Source organism: Nestor notabilis, unplaced genomic scaffold (genome assembly GCF_000696875.1).
Source record: "Nestor notabilis isolate BGI_N333 unplaced genomic scaffold, ASM69687v1 scaffold12891, whole genome shotgun sequence".
Taxonomy (NCBI): domain Eukaryota; kingdom Metazoa; phylum Chordata; class Aves; order Psittaciformes; family Psittacidae; genus Nestor; species Nestor notabilis.
In genome coordinates, this window is record NW_009914271.1 from 22179 (window position 1) to 39700 (window position 17522).

At 37.8% G+C, this 17522-nt stretch overlaps 1 protein-coding gene across 1 annotated transcript in view; it reads left to right on the plus strand.

Moving 5' to 3' along the window:
- The window catches only part of LOC104412774 (nesprin-1-like), a gene marked incomplete at both ends in the record, with an annotated part of 37403 nt that extends 20180 nt beyond the window's left edge, over window positions 1-17223 (plus strand). Inside the window, 12 exons of the mRNA XM_010023579.1 lie at window positions 340-2500; window positions 2897-3234; window positions 3891-4035; window positions 4989-5207; window positions 6029-6291; window positions 7857-8022; window positions 8615-8770; window positions 8981-9133; window positions 10046-10228; window positions 13296-13433; window positions 14813-14998; window positions 17101-17223. Of these exons, the coding sequence (XP_010021881.1) occupies window positions 340-2500; window positions 2897-3234; window positions 3891-4035; window positions 4989-5207; window positions 6029-6291; window positions 7857-8022; window positions 8615-8770; window positions 8981-9133; window positions 10046-10228; window positions 13296-13433; window positions 14813-14998; window positions 17101-17223 (4231 nt within the window). The remainder of the gene's footprint in view (window positions 1-339; window positions 2501-2896; window positions 3235-3890; window positions 4036-4988; window positions 5208-6028; window positions 6292-7856; window positions 8023-8614; window positions 8771-8980; window positions 9134-10045; window positions 10229-13295; window positions 13434-14812; window positions 14999-17100) is intronic.
- Between the last annotated feature and the right edge of the window lie 299 nt (window positions 17224-17522).

Below are 17522 nucleotides of genomic sequence, written 5' to 3' on the forward strand. Positions count from 1 at the left end.
CTGCTGCTATCATTGTCATGGAACAAGATTCACTTTAATCTCAGTACTTGCTGTTGTTCATATGTACAATATAACCAGAATGCTCTGTAGTATTCATGTCAACTTGTATGGTCAGCCTGTTGACCATATTGCAGATGAAAGGGAGAGAAATGAAAATATTAAAACTATTTAATTAATATTCAGGATTTATACCTTCAAAGAAATCTGAAAACTGAAGGTATTTATATCATATTGATTTTAGTTTATATTGGGCTTATAATTCATCCTGACTGCTTTTAAAAGTTGTGTCCTGAGATAGGACCTAATAATTCATTTCTGTCCTGTCCATTTTGATAACAGATCTGATGCTGAAAGTACAAATGCGCACCTTGAAGCTTTGCAAAAACTAGCACTGGCACTACAGGAAAGAAGATTTGCTCTAGAAGATTTGAAAGATCAGAAACAGAAGATGATAGAACATCTGAATCTTGATGACAAAGAATTAGTAAAGGAGCAATTTGGTCATTTTGAGCAACGCTGGACTCAGCTAGAGGACCTTGTCAAAAGGAAAATTCAAGTTTCTGTTTCAACCTTAGAAGAGCTCAGTTTGGTGCATTCCAAATTTCAGGAACTAATGGAATGGGCAGAGGAGCAACAACCTAGTATCTCAGAGGCTCTTAAGCAGAGCCCACCCCCAGATTTGGCTCAGAGTCTTCTCATGGATCATCTTACAATTTGCAGTGAGCTTGAAGCCAAACAACTTGTTCTGAAGACAATTGTGAAGGATGCTGACAGGGTGATGACCAATCTAGGGCTCAATGAAAGGCAGGAGCTGCAGAAATCACTTTCCGATGCACAGCACCACGTAGCTTGTCTCAGTGATCTGGTTGGCCAGAGGAGAAAGCACCTGAATAAAGCACTGTCTGAAAAGACCCAGTTTCTCATGGCAGTCTTTCAGGCTACAAACCAAATTCACCAGCATGAGAAGAAGGTAACATTTCTGGAACACATTTGTCTGTTGCCAGAAGATGTGAACAAACAGATCAGGACTTGTAAGAATGTCCAGGCTAACCTGAAGGCCTATCAAAATGAAGTCACAGTGTTGTGGGCTCAAGGAAGGGATTTAATGAAAGAAGCAACAAAACAAGAAAAGAGTGAAGTGTTAGGTAAACTGCAAGAACTACAGAATGTGTATGACACTGTTTTACAGAAGTGTAACCAGAGATTGTTAGAATTGGAGAAAAATACGGTTTCCAGGAAGTATTTCAAAGAAGACTTGGATAAAGCTTGCCACTGGCTAAAACAAGCTGATATTGTCACATTCCCAGAAGTCAATGTAATGAATTCTAACTCTGAACTATGTAGCCAGTTGGCAAAATATCAACAGATTCTTGAGCAATCTCCAGAATATGAAAATCTGTTACTTGCACTGCAAAGAGATGGCCAAGAAATTCTACCGTCACTTAATGAAGTGGATCATTCTTACCTAGATGAGAAACTTAATATTCTCCCTCAGCAATTCAATACTGTCACTGCTCTGGCAAAAGAAAAATTATATAAAGTTCAGGAAGCAATTTATGCCAGAAAAGAATATGCCTCTTTGATTGAGTTGACAAGTAAAGCTCTGACTGAACTAGAAGATCAGTTTATTAACATGGACAAAGCTCCAGCTGCTGTTTTAGTCAAAGAAGCTATGTCACTCCAGCAGGCCTACAGAGGTGTTTTAGGTGAAGTGGTGAGCCTTGGTGCAGCAGTGGATGAACTAAACCAGAAGAAGGAAGCATTTCGAAGCACTGGCCAGCCATGGCAATCAGATGAGATGTTAAAACTTGTTACACTGTATCACAAGTTGAAGAGGCAAATAGAACAGAAAATCAACATGTTGGAAGACACAATAGAAGCGTGCCAGGAGCATGAGAAAATGTGTACACAATTTGAGGCACAACTAGAGGCAGTGGAGAAGGAACAGATTAAGGTAAATGAAGAAACGCTCCCAATAGAAGAAAAGTTGAAAATATACCATTCTCTGGTGGGCAGCTTGCAAGACTCTGGGAGTCTTCTGAAACGAATAACTGAACACCTAGAAGCTCTTTCTCCTCATTTTGACTCATCTGCCTGTGAGACAACAAATCAACAAGTGCAGTCTTGGCAAGAGAAACTCAAGTCTTTGCATGCTGCCATTGGTGACACTGTGATGGAGTGTGAGAATAGACTTGTGCAAAGCATAGACTTCCAGACAGAAATCTGTCGCTCACTTGACTGGTTGAGATGGGTGAAAACAGAACTTAATGGAACATTAAGTTTGGACCTCAAACTGCAAAGCATCCAAGAAGAAATCAGAAAGGTTCAGATACATCAGGAAGAAGTGCAGTCAAGCTTGAGAATAATGAATGCACTAAGCAATAAAGAGAAAGAGAGATATATGATAGCAAAGGAGCTGATACCTGCTGACCTAGAAGACACTCTTGCTGAGCTGACAGAACTAGACAGTGAAGTTCAAGAAGCTATACGCACAAGACAGGTTAGTGCACCCTTGTTATCATTAGTTTCTCGCTCATGAAGCTGATAAAGATGGCTCTGTGGCTTGATGTTTGTAATCATAATGAAAACATTTATTTTAGTAATCCTGTTGTCTGGGTTTTTTTAATGACTTAGGTTGTGGCCTGTGGACATGAATGCCTTGAGGTGGGAGTGGAGTGGTCCAGTTCGGAAGGCTTCCTTAATATGCATTTATATCTGCATGTAGAAGTGCGAACTCAAAACCTACTTCCTTGTAGTCTCTCTGGAACTGTATTTTAGATATAGTGAAGGGACAAGAAAGCAAGCACGTGCAAAATCCAGACTCTCAGCAGAGGATATTTTTATTGCTGCTGTTTTATATTTGTGACCCTCTGTATAATTTCCCCTTTTATTTCAGACTACCTTGAATAAATTATATAGCCTTTGCGAAAGATACTACCAAGTGATGCAGACAGCAAATGACTGGCTTGAAGATGCTCAGGAATTTCTACATTTAGCAAGAAATGGTCTTGATGTTGAGAACTCTGAGGAGAACCTAAAGAGCCACATTGAATTTTTCAGCACAGAAAGTCAGTTCAGTAATCATTTGAAGGAGTTACAGAACCTTGTGTCTGAGATAAAGCCCTTTACCCAAGCCACAACAAGAGAGCAGCTAATGCAGAATGTAGCTGCATTGGAGGAAAAGGCCAAAGGGACAAAACAAGAAGCCAAAACCCAGCAAGAGCAGTTGCAAAGGTATATTAATCTTTTTAATTTTTCTTTCATTTTATCACCTTGCTGGTGATGAACAAAAATATCACAACATTAATTTATGTAAAATGATTATGCTGCTGATGAGAGAATCGGATATTGGGATTCAGAGCTCTTGGATTCTGTTTTCTCCTCTGCCACTGGATGATTAGATGTGTGAATCTGAGGATGCTATGATAAAATTATATAAATCTTGGAACAGTACTGAGAAAAATAGTAGGGCATAACTGTCCCTTATTTCACCTGGCACAAGACCTGCCCAGAAACAAATAAAATTGAAGTAGACATTTTGAAATAAATGGAAATACCTTTTAAACCAGCATAACTGTGTTACTTATTATTCCTGAATATTCTGGATTCCAAAAATTTGGGTGGGTTTAAATGCATCCCAAGCAAAGTCCCTGAGGAAGGGTCAAACAAGGGCTGTTAAATGCGCAGCTGTGTCTGTAAGGCACAGCTGAAAATGAGGAGCATATGCTTCTACGTATGCTTTCTCAACAATCTTTCTTTTTTCTTAGATAGTACTGTGTAACAGCAAAACTAAGCAGTTACATTGAAAACTAGGTGCAATCATAGTGCCGATTTTTCAAATAGTTTTATGTTGCATTAAATTGTTCTTTCTCAAACTATATTTGTTTAAGGTGTACTTCTGAGTGGCAGGAGTACCAGACAGCAAGACAGAAAGTTATTGAAGTGATGAATGAGGCTGAGAAAAAATTATCTGAATTCTCAGTAGCTAAAGCCGCTTCTTCTCATGAAGCAGAAGAGAAATTGCTGACACATAAGGTAAGGTACTGAAAAGTATATGAAATCCTTTTCCTTCCATGAAAATATATGTATGTTATGTGAGTCTCTACCTGTGGCAACCTGAATTTGAGTTTTTAAATCTTTCCCTGTAGCACTTAACTGTCATAGCGCACCAACAGGTGGTTTGTGTTATGCGAAACACACATTTTCTTTGTGGGGTGACTGAGACAGATATTTTTAATCACTTTTCTGCTTAATATCTGTCTATGTGCCTACGATTGTAGAGAACTGGAAGGATTCAGAAGGTTCCTAAAAGCCTTGAGTACATAAGCCCCAAAATTGTGTACCCTACAGAAATTCAGATCAATAGAAATGTCCATGTACTTTGGATCACAAGTAATAGTTTTACTAGGACAGGAAGGGTTCAGTTTTAATATTCTTGTTTAGTCTAAAATTAAAAAATGTAACTTAAAGGAATTACTTTCTCCTCTAGTATTTAGGGTGTTAATCAGTTGCCTTAATATAGGCAGTTAATGATACTGCAGACATCCTGCCTGGTCTCCAGCTGTGTCTTTGTGAATGCTGGAATCTTCCCTAAGAGTAAAGTCATGTTTGCCAGCTTCATAAGAATATCCTGATACACTTGGACATCTAAAATGTCATTAAATATAAACATGACATAAATGTATGCTTAAACCCCTGAATTGCTTCTTTCATTTTTTAGACTCTAATAGTAAAGTCTTCCTTTGCTATGAGAAAGGTCCTGAATACTATCCATCCCTTTTGAGAGGCTAGCAAAGGAAGAAAGAAAAATTCTGATTACACCAGATTTCTGCTGCTTCCAGAGACTTACATTTTGGATCAACATTTTGGACATAGAGTACATCCTCTTTGTCTTCAGTGAATGGAAGTAGCTCATCTGCCTGCAAATGTGTTGACTAGTTATGAGTTGTGTTGTAAAAGTGGAAAACTGTTTATTTTTGCTTTTTCAGACTCTTGTGTCTGTAGTGAATTCTTTCCATGAGAAGATCACAGCCCTAGAAGAAAAGGCTTCGCAGCTGGAAAAAGTTAGCAATGATGCCAGTAAGGCAACTATAAGTAGATCCATGACAACAGTTTGGCAGCGCTGGACACGGCTCCAGAATGTAGCCCAGGAACAAGAGAAAATTTTGGAAGACGCAGTGCAGGAATGGAAGGGCTTTAATGATAAGGTAACTTCTGGTCTTGGTAAATCCTCCTTTGTTAACTGTAGTAAGGTTTTCACTCATTATACTGCCTTATTAATCATCTGGTAGTGAAAGCTGATAGCAGAAACTCAAGTCATACTAAAAAAAACTATGGAAGACCTAGGTTTAGAAGCACTGCCTCCAAGGTTTTCACTTTTATTCAATATGCATACACATACAGTAAATACAGAGTTCTTTTGGTTTCTGGTGGTTCTTCAGAATCTTATCGTCTGTGTTTCCTTTCTGTAGATGATCTATTCTAGATTAATTCAACCTCTTTTCTTTTTTTTTCCCCCTGAAGAATATGAAGTTGCTATTTCTAAATTTATGCAATGTCATCATTGCCTGTCACTGCTCACTGATCATGTGTCTCTTTTCTTTATATCATACCTGTCTCTTTTTATCTTCAGTTGTACATTATTTTATGCTCAGATTTCAGGTTCTCTGGAATGAGGATAATTGTTTTGTTAAATGTATCACATATGCCAAATACCGGAGTACCCTGGGGTAGAGCTCTAGGTCCTACAGCAGTAAAGATAATAAATGCTAAAAAATACAAGGAACCACTCGTCACTTGGCAAAAATGTCCCTTATCAAGTCCTAGTCCACTGTGAGGACCTAGGGCTAGCTAGCTAGACCTAGCCCATTATAGATTTATACCTGCAATAGAGACTGTTGTGCAAGCCCTATACCACAACTGGTTTACAGCATCTAAATGTAGTGCACTGGGTTTAGCACCTCTTGGTATCAGTTGTAGTAGCTTCTTTTTATTTTCATTATTGCCAAGACTACGTTCCTTTCCATAGATTCAGAAAGCCACAATAGGAATAGATGAGCTACAAGGTCGCTTACCAGAAAGCTCAGTAGAAAAGGCATCCAAGATAGAGCTCCTGGAACTCTTGGACTACCACAGTAGTTTCCTTCTGGAGGTGGAGCGCCAGATGTCTTCTTTGGGCCTGCTCAAACAGCACGCTGTCAGCATGCTTCAGGATGTGGAAATAAAGCCTCCATCTCAAGAGGAACTACCAGTCATGCAAGAAATCAAAGCAATGCAAGACCGCTGTCACAAGTAAGGCAATATTTTAAAAGATTCACTAGAAAAATGGTACCTTACGATTCATTAATAAGAGTTCACCTATCATTTTTATCATTAACAATGACCACGCTTAAAAAAAAATTAGTTATTATAATTAAGTACCAGTTTAATTTAAATTATCATTAATTAATTTTGAAATATGTTTTTACCGTTATTTTTAATTTTCATTGGGAGGAGTATGCATTTTAGAATACATATTTCTTCCCTCATATAATAATAGTAACTGATATAAAAGTGTATAAACTACATTAAAGTTCTAAGTGATTTTAAACACTTCCATTGCATCTCGCCATTAGCAGTGACCTTTTATGTTTTTGTATCCTAAGTTTAGATTAGTTTACCACTTTTTTTGTCCTGTTGGAAGCACTTAGGCACCAAAAGTAGGTACCATGTGAAATTTACAGTGGAACTTGGTGCATATGCAAATGAAACACATCTCAACATCTCTTTGTGGTTATGTAAGTGTTTATCTAAATCTAAAATGTTTCTCTGCCATGTAAAACCAGGAAATTTTATGGCTAAATTTCAGGACTCATATCCACCTCGTAAGTGCACTAAGGTGCCATTAACTGGATCTCCTTGGTGGGAAGAGGAAAAGAGACAGAGAATGAAAATAATGTAAAGCCTGCACCTAGCCTGTACAAAGTTCATTGTGCATGCATAACCGATTACCCTTTAGAAAATGTGTAGATATTAGCACTTCTGTGATTTTGGACTTCCCTTAGAATTGGATTCTAAAAAATAAAGTCTGTGATGATCTCATGCTCATGTAAATAAGTCATGATTTGGCTGTGGAAGGTTATACAAATGAAAATCAAATATGGGAACATCACAGTAAGATTCATGTCATGTACTTAAAAGCTACAAGTTGTCCTGTAGATCATGACAGAGCTGTCATGAAAAAAGACTCTGGTTTTTACTGGCTATCCAAGTTCTTGACGAAAGTATGGAAATTCTGTTTTAGTGAAAGTGTGGAGATAGGTCCCTGAATCAAAAGTGTTGTTCAGATGTTTGATCCATGCCTTATCCCAGGTATTTTGCCAGTGCAAATCTCATCAATAGGGGTGGAATTTATCTCATGATGTTTTAGATTATAGATATCCACATCTGAACTGATTAATTCTCACTCTCTAATTAGTGGAGAAATAGACAGGTATAAGATGCAGATTTTCTGACCTATTTCAGAAGTTTCTTTTACAATGATGATGAATCATCCTAAATCATGGCCTAGAATTGCCTGCTTCCTCTACTGAAAATAAGGGTGGCCTGTGGTGGTGAACTTAGGTGTAGGTTGTAAAAATTTGTATGTCTTCAAAAGAATTTTGTGCTTGACGTCAAAATATACAAAGCTCCTAATTAAAAGGAATGAACTGAAGAATGAACATGAGAAATTTAAGTGTGCTGCTTTAGTAGTCTGTTGCAACACTTTTTATTACTTTGGCTAATAATTATTATCTCTATTATTCAATATGTTTTGACAAGGCAATGTTCTTTGATATTTCTAATTCTTCACGAATAGTTTTTGTTTGTTTCTGAAGTATGCAACAGAAAGTGAAAAAAGGTGTGAAGATGGTGAAACAGGAGTTGAAGGAGCGTGAGGAGGTTGAAGCAGAGATTAATATTGTGAAGTCCTGGATCCAGGAAACAAATGAATATTTATTAAGCCCTGATGCAGAAGTGGATACTCAGCTTCAGGAGTTGCAGGTATTTCAAATTTGTCGATTTCTAAATTGCAATATTTATCTTGTAATCTGCTAGTGAATGGTATTCAGTTCAAAACCACCATAAATTCAAATTAGACAATATTCATTAGTTTTTGACTAAGCCACTAGACAACTTCATAGAGCATGAAGTAGCTGATGGGCTGTAATACTTTATTTTAAATATATTTAAGATATATTTAAGTATTCGCATTTATTCAATTTTACATACTAGTATATTTTCTAGTAATATTTTTCCTTATGAAAAAATAGGAGAAAACTACAGAATGTGACATTTATATCTCGGCAGTTCGGGACAGGGAGGGAAGCAACAAAATAAAATAAACTAATTTCAGTGGAGGTGCTGAAAACTTGACCTTTTCAGTATGCTTGTGGTCACACAGGAACAGAGAACTGGACAGACAGTCATAAATGAGAATCCAGGGAATCCCAAGATAAAATTCTTACTAGAGATCTGATTAAAAAATGGAAAGCAATTGGCCTTGTTGCAAACAGCATGTAATGTCTGCCTTTGCAAAGTTTACACAGAGATGTTTCTTCCATTGTTCTTAACAATATTGTTTTTCTGTCATTAGTCGCTCCTTGGTGAAGTAACTACTCATCGTCAGGCTGTTGAAAAAATGGCTGAACAACAACAGAATAAGTACTTGGGACTCTATACAATTTTGCCTTCTGAACTCTCTCTTCATTTATCAGAAGTTGGACTGGCCCTCATAAATGTACAGGATCAGGTAAAGCATGGTAGTTAAATACATTGCGGATCTGTAGCCTTTCTTCAAACTTTGTAACTTAGTGAAATACAGGATCCAAGTGTGGTCAAACTGCAACATCATAGAACAGTTTTATTGTCTTCTTCCTTTAAATTGAAGTAAGTTAAATGAAAGTTAATTTCCTTTCAGGAGGAGAGATTTCTGGTTACTGAATTTAATTCTTGTTAACAGATTGAAGCCAAAGAAAAAGAAACTCAGCAGATCAAAACATTGAATCAAGAGTTTGGTCAGAAAATTCAGGGGATAGCAAATGAACTAAATGCCATTCTTTCCAAACTGAAAAAGAAAACAAATGATATAGCACAAGCTAAAATTGAGCAAAAGGTAAGAACACTTCCCTGATTTGGTTGTACCATAAATTCTTCTGAATTGGGACACTTACTTCATAGCACAGTTGCATATGTGCAGACTTGCATGACACATTTTTTAAATGTGGTTCAACAGAACAATAGATATAAATAAAGGTTGACTGATGAGATTTTTTAAAATTATATTATTTGCAAATTAGCCCTTACAGGGACTTAAGTGAGTAACAGAACTTGGAGGAAGTAGCTGAGAGTAAAAACAAGTCAAATAGGCAAATTTATGCTGTTCCCTCTGAATAATGATTATTACTGTAATCTGGGAAAGTCTGAGAGGCTCCCAGGCTGCTCCTTGTTCTAGTCTGTACTGGAAAGATCGTAGTCCATCACATATCGTTTGACAATGAGGTAAAGTATGAGTGCTGCAGTTAAGGGTAATGCAAAGGACTCTTGGTTCTTTTTGTAGGTTTTTATCATGCATTAATGAATAACTACATAGTTCTGAGTTTGTAAGGATATATTTTAAGACAGCAACAAAACTAAAACCCTTACCAATAAAAAATTCTTGTCATGGAAATGTGTTTCAAAAACAGTAGTTTTGAAACTACTCGTTTCAAAAACAAACACAAAGAGATGGCTAAAAATGATTAATGCCATTGCGAAGTGACTCAGTCTTTTGCTGTGGTAGGGGAAATGATTATCCGTTTCAGCCAGGAAGTTAGACAAGTAAGAGTAATGGCACACATTGAAGAGATGACCAAACATCCTGCTGTTCTGCCTTCCTGCTTAGACAAGCATTGTTGGTTTCCAGCCAGAATAAAAATGGAACTATGGAAACTTTAGACAGGGTATAAAAGTTTTGAGTTTGACTAGAAGTAATCAAGCAGAAAGCTAACATTTCCTGGATCAGTAATTTTCTTGTTTTGCTGTCTAGGTCCTCGGTGAAGAGTTGGACAGCTGCAATATAAAGCTGTTGGAATTAGATGCATCAGTCCAGGACTTTGCAGAACAGAACACACCGCTGGCTAAGCAGCTGGCAAACAGAATAGCAAAACTCACTGCATTGCACCAACAGACTATACGGCAGGCTGAGTACAGAGCAGCCAAGCTCAGTCAGGTATGATCTCAAATCCTTTCTTCTGTTTCCTTTCAGAAACAGAAGGAGCATGCAAACTTCTCGTTTATTTTCCTGTAGTTATGCAGGAAGAGACATTCCTTGGTACATCTGCCTATTATTAGTCACAGCTTGCATCATATCTCAAAGAGAGGTACAGACAGATCAGATCAGGAGGGTGGAATAATTCTGTTATGATGCTTTAACATAATCTGCTGATGAATCATCTGCTGGCTGGTTCATCTGATGTCCTGAAAAGTTTAGCCTTCTCACAAAGAATAGCATGCCAGGAAATAGTACCTCATTGTACTTTTCAGGATCTCTGTCTTATAACTGTTACCTATATTTGCAGCATTACAAAAAAAAACAACCCAAAAACCCAAAAAAACCCAAAAACCCAACAAACAAACAAGCCAAACCAAAACAAAAACTGAGAACTTCCCTTGATTTAGTCACGATCTATAGAGGGTGGATATAGTCTGTAGATTCAACAGATTCAACAGAAAAGCCTAGATACAATGGCCCTGATAATGCATTCATAAAGATGCTTCACCTGCAGTTTAAAGTCCCTGATGACTGGAAAAAGGGAAATATAACCCCCATTTTCAAGAAGGGGAAAATGGAAGACCCAGAAAAACTACAGACCAGTCAGTCTCGCCTCTGTGCCTGGCAGGATCATGGAGCAGATTCTCCTGGAAAGCATGCTAAGGCACATGAAAAACAGTGAGGTGGTTGGTGACAGCCAACATGGCTTCGCTAAAGGGAAATCCTGTCTGACTTTCTATGATGGGGCTACAGAACTGATGGATAGGGGCAAAGCGGTTGACAGCGTCTACCTGGACTTGTGCAAAGCATTTTGACATTGTCCCACACGACATCCTTGTCTCTAAACTGGAGAGACACCAGTTTGATGGATGGACCACTCAGTGGACAAAGAATTGGCTGGATGGCCACATGCAAAGAGTCATGGTCAATGGCTCAATGTCCAGCTGGAGACCAGTAACGAGTGTTGTCCCTCAGGGGCTGGTGTTGGGACCGATCCTGTTCAACATCTTTGTCAGCTACATGGACAGTGGGATTGAGTGCGCCCTCAGCAAGATTGCCCATGACACCAAGCTGTGTGGTTCAGTTGATACGCTGGAGGGAAGGGATGCCATCCAGAGGGACCTTGACATACTTGAGAGGTGGGCCAATGCCAACCCCATGAAGTTCAACACAGAGAAGTGCAAGGTCCTACACCTGGGTCAGGGCAATCCCTGGTACAGCTACAAGTTGGGCAGAGAAGAGATTCAGAGCAGCCCTGCGGGGAAGGACTTGAAGGTCTTGGTCAACGAGAAACTGAACATGAGCCAGCAGTGTTTGCTCACAGCTCAGAAAGCCAACCATATCCTGGGCTACATCAAAAGGAGTGTGACCACTAGGTCAAAGGAGGTGATCCTACCCCTCTACTCTGCTCTTGTGAGACCCCACTTGGAGTACTGTGTACAGTTCTGGTGTCATCAGCATAAGAAGGATGGTGGAACTAGGTATCTTAAGGTCTTTTCTGACCCTAACTATTCTATGATTCTATGCAGCTGTTGAAGCAAGTCCAGAGGAGGGCCACGAGGATGATAAGGGGGCTGGAGCACCTCCTATATGAAGACAGACTAAGATGGGGCTGTTCAGCCTGGAGAAGAGGAGGCTGCATGGAAACCTCATAGCAGCCTTCCAGTATCTGAAGGAGGCCTACAAGGATGCTGGGGAGGGACTTTTCATCAGGAACTGTAGCAGTAGGACAAGGAGAAACAGGGGAAGTTTAGATTAGATCTAAGGAAGAAGTTCTTTACAGTGAGGGCGGTGAGGCACTGGAATGGTTGCACAAGGAAGTTGTGAATGCTCCATCACTGGCACTGTTCAAGGCCTGGCTGGATGGAGTCTTGGGTGACATGGTCTAGTGTGTAGTGTCCCTGCCCATGGCAGGGGGGTTGGAACTGGATGATCTTAAGGTCCTTTCCAACCCTTCCCATTCTATAATTCTATAAACTCTTTCTTAGGTATTTTTTTGCTAGTTGTTGTTATCAAAAAAATCCTAGCTAAAAGCAAATGCATTTTCTATGGTTCTGCTATCAATACCCTGATAAATGAGTTCTCTTTTCTGCATGCATAAACAAGCTTCTGTAAGGCTTGAAAACTAAAACTGTTTCATTATTATTTTTTTTTAATTTCTTCTGAAAAATTGTTTTTAAAAAGAGATAGAAAATTATTATCAAAGTAAGAGTTCAGTTAAAGGTACTTGGTGAAGGGATTTAAGGATATTTTTGTTCAGGAGGAAGAAATCCACTTCTTATCATACGAAATGATAAGTAAGGCAAGCTGCATGCAAACACAGTTCAGTCATCTAGGGTTTGATCCACGGTTCATAGAGGAAAAATGCATAAAAATCAGTGACATTACTCCTTTTCAGTAAGAATTGGAACTAAAGAGTACTTTGCTAAACAGAAATTGGATAATTGGAAAGTAGAGCTATTTTCCTGTAGTTTGCAAGTGCAAAATACAGGAGAAGGTGCAACATTTCTCTCTTTGGAAATATGACAGACTAACTGGACAAAGCAGGTTTTGTTGTTTGAGTTTTTGTGGGTTTTTTGTTTTGTTTTGTTTTTTAAAAAGAAAAAAAGCTGATTTGGGAAATTACATTGAAAAAGACAAAGGAAAATAAAGAATGACATAAAGGAAGCTTGGAGTAAGCCACAAACTTCAGGGCAAGAAAGTGTTTTGGAACTTACATGCGAGGCTGAAATATGTGCAGGAAATGTACCCTCTAGGGATTTGTGCATTGAGCATCAATGCATTCTCCCAGTGTGACCTGCATTCTTATAGTGACTTTTTTTCCCTGAAATAGATATGCGTGTTACTTGGAAGCACACCTATTCTAATTCCATAAATACAGAAGTAATTAAATTTTATTCAACAGTAAGGAAAAGTTGTTAAAACAATCTCCAAGTTACAAACAGTAAATAAAATGCATTTTGTCGTTCTTCGATAACTACAGAATTACATCTTAGGCTTATGTGGGTTTTTCTTTTATATCCAGGCTACTTCACACTTGGAAGAATACAATGAGATGCTGGAATTCATATTGAAATGGATTGAGAAAGCAAATATTCTAGTACATGGTAGTATAACATGGAATTCTTCCTCTCAGCTTCGTGATCAGTTTAAAGCTTACCAGGTGATTATATGAGCTATAAAGTCTAAAGGGCAGTGTGTAGAATTTAATTTCTAAGCAATGAGGGTCTTTTAGGCCTTTTTTTTTTTTTTCTTCTTTTCTTGAGGAAAAAAAAGTCTTTAAATGCTAGGTTTCTTTGACTTCCCCCATGGCTCAAAGATGATTCGTTTTTTTTGGACAATTGCTTTGATGACTGAAATTAAGATATATTGTTGAGTAAAACTACATGATTCAAAATTAATTTCCATTTTACTCAAGTATATTGGCTTCATAGTAGCTTTTGATTGAGTAGCGTGTCTATACCTCATGATTGTATCACACTGAGCACCTCAGTGCAATTGATATTCCTTTAAAATTTTAGTTAACCAAACAAAATGTCCAGTTTAGGTTTGGCCTTTTTTTTTTCTTTTTTAATTCATTCTTCTTTACACTGAATTGGGATACCCTCTGATCTCATCTGATAAGTTTCACACCAAATGTTCTTAAACTGATACCCAGTGGATCAGTTTCTTTCAGTTGCTTCCTGAACATCTTGCACCACAACCATTTGCTGTCCCTGTGATAGTGTGTGAAATGTGCAAGTGTGAGACCAGTAGAGCAGTTTAGGGTTGAAGCTTGCCCACAATCACATGACCATGTGGAACAAATCAAAGCACTATAAGATTATCATGTCTCATTAATGCCAAATAAAACAGCATTAATTATGGGGTTTATACATACATTAGTTAATTATGGGGTGTATACATACATTAGTTAATTGTCAGCTGTCTTCACCTATATGGGGGCAAAGTAGAATGTCACATTTTTTTATTCTGGATAGGAACCTCCAGGCAATTTATCCTGAGGATAGCTGGGAGTTAGTATTTCTGATTTGGTTTTGCTATGGCTTTTTCTCTACTTCAGAATTGATGAAGATACAGCCTTAAACAATGTTATTCCACAGAACGCTTCAGTAGCCGTGTTTTTGTCAGTGTTAACGATTACTGCCCTGCTATAAAGTTGCACTCAAGTGCATTCTGCTGCTTCCTATTTGGTATATAAGACTTCCAGAACAAACTCTATCCACAGATTGTCTATATCATATTTACAGTCAAGTTAATATACTAAAATGAATGCAAAACACTAAAATGAAGGGCTTGGTAAGTACAGCTGCTGAAGCTTTATGACTTACTCTTTTGTTTCCTGGTCTCCATAAACTGAAGCACTTCAGAATACACTCAGAATTAAGCATCTTGCCCAAGCCTTACAGGAAATCAGTAGAGCTTAGGCATGTGCTTACAGATGTGTACAAATTGAGAAGTTTGTAGAATGGGAATATATTTAAAGATGCATTTAATCTGAAGTTCAACTCTGACATTCAGTTTGTTCATATCTCCATCTAGACTATGCTTGATGAGTCTGGAGAGATTCATGGTGACCTTGAGGCCATGAGTGAGAGGATTGAGTATCTGGCAAGTGTATACTGTACTGAAGGCATGTCACAGCAGGTGCTGGAACTGGGACGGCGGACAGAGGAATTGCAGCAGGTTATCAAAGGGCAGCTACCAAATCTCCAAGATGCTGCCAAGGTATATGAAAGCCATTTTTTCTAATGCTAGCTGACAGCTAGAGTGCTGTGTGCATCATGTTTCTGAGACTATTAGCAGTGCAGATTATCTGTGGTCTATAAAGGGCATGATTGTGTTGTCAAAAGATAGGTATCTTGTGTTGTTTGAGATAATGCCTTCAGGTGCTGTTACAGATGGGAAAAGATTCCTGCAGGTCCTGTCTTATCTGCCCATTCTGGATGGATGGGGATCATGGTGTCTCTCAAATGGCACTGAGCACCTATGTTTAGATACTTGAAAAGTGTCTGTGTTGGCACTTTAAATACTGTGCCGTTTCCTTTATTCTCTTGTTTAAAGATATCTAAAGCCTGCTTATATTCATTCAGATCAGTACTGGACCAGACCTGAGTTTCATAATGTAAGACTACAAGAGAGTGCAATAAAAAGAATGAACATGCTTGTTCATGTCACTGGCATTTCTGCTCAGTTCTTCCATATAGGTAAATGTAAATGTGAATTATGTCTCTGAAGTGCCTGAGGGCATGGTAAACTGGTGCAAGACACAGGGAAAAGCACAGAAATCTTTTGTGCTTTGCTTACTCTTACAGTAAACCACAATGTATGACCAGAAGGCTTTTATTATTATTATTTTTCATAGAACAAACCAAAGATGTGTACACAAGCAAGCGTAGTAGAAGTGAAACTTACTAGCTTCATTTCTCAAAGAAATATTGGAACAATTGAATAAACTATTTGTAAATTCTTATAAGAAAACTTGGACATGGATAGAAGCCAGCATAGATTTATGAAGAAAAAAAAAATCATATCAAGAATGTCTAATTTAATGTGAAAGTAATAGATTTGTATATAAATGTATGTCATATATCTTGACTTTAATAATGTTTCATATGATATTGTTATTGACAAAGCTAATGAGCTTATCCAGTTGAAAATCCAATGAGTAGGTGTAAAGGTGGCTAGAAAGCTTTTCTGGTGTGTAATTATCAACGGTTCACAGCCCAAAAGGTCTTTGGGCTGTAGGGGTTTGTAGCATTCTCCCTTGGATCTGGTAGTATTCAATATTTTCATTAATGAGTTGGATGGTCATTTAGAGATCATGGCTTTTGGGATGCTTATTAAACACCAAGTGTACCTGAAAAAAACTAGGCTGTTGATCAACAGAGATAGGGGCTAATTGTGTTTAGATAGGAAGGACCAGAAGTTCCAATGAATGAAGAACTAACTGGCTTGATGCACCCTGTTGAAAAGTCTTAAGTTTAATAAAGCAGATCATGGAAAAATGAGTGAACAATGTCACATCATTGTAAAAAATCCAAACACCATGCAGAATATAAATTACAGAATTGTAAGGTTTACGAATTAGTCCTTCTGTTCTACCTGTTGGTCACTAATGAGGTTTCAGCTGTATCCAGTTTTGCACTTGAAGACAGATGAAGAAGACTTGGAGAAAGAACAGAGGATAGTGATGATTGCAATATGTGTATAAATTTATAGAAAAGATGCATAAAAAATTATCCTAACATATGATGTATTCAGAGAGAGTAAAAATAATTTGCTCTTCACATCTGTTGTTAATGAGGTTGTAAGCAGAAGACTGAAGTTACAACAAAAGGTAACTTAATTTCACACCATCAGAAAAATATATATGCAAAAGGTGAGTACTGAAATAGTTGAGTATGTTGTCTGTAGAGATAAATGGGAGTCCACTGCAAAAGGTCTTTAAGAACAGTCTGTAAACATAAAGACAGTCTTATTACAGGAAGATGACTAGAGGACATCTTGAGTTCCTTTCTAGGCCTTGAACTTTATGAAATTAGCTTTGTAAAGTACATGCTGTATTTGAGATTGAGGAAGTAACTTGAAATAATAACTCTGGCTTTGAGATCTCTTTTTCTAGACTATCATGTGACTGGTATTTTTATCCAATATTTTAAAATTCATTTTTAAAACTATGAATTAGTTTTGGGACTGTATATAAGGGACATAGCTACAAAATCCAGAAATATTTATATTGTTGGGATTTTTTTTCCTGGTTTTTTTTTTAGTTTGATTTTTTTTTCCCCCTCCTTATTTATCCCTGAATCAAATGTGTTCTTTTACAGGACATGAAGAAATTTGAAGTTGAGCTGAGAGCCCTGCAGGTTGCTCTGGAGCAAGCCCAGGCCACACTCACCTCTCCAGAACTTGGACATTTGAGCTTGAAAGAGCAACTCTCTCACAGACAGGTAAAAGGCCAGGACCTGAAAGTTAGCACTTGAGTAGTGTGAACTAACATAAAGAATAATGAATGCTGGTGGGAGTGATTGTGGTGTTTCTTAGGAGAGTGATAATTTGGGGCTAGACTCTGAAACTACTGCCAAAGGTACAGGAGAAATCATTCCCTCAAAGGGAATGATTGAAGTGTAGTCCTTTCTGAGTCTGTACTTAGGTTGATGCAATTCTGAGAAATGTACATCCAATCCAAGTTTAATTCATATTAATAATAATAGTAATAATAATAATAGTAATAATAGTAATAGTAATA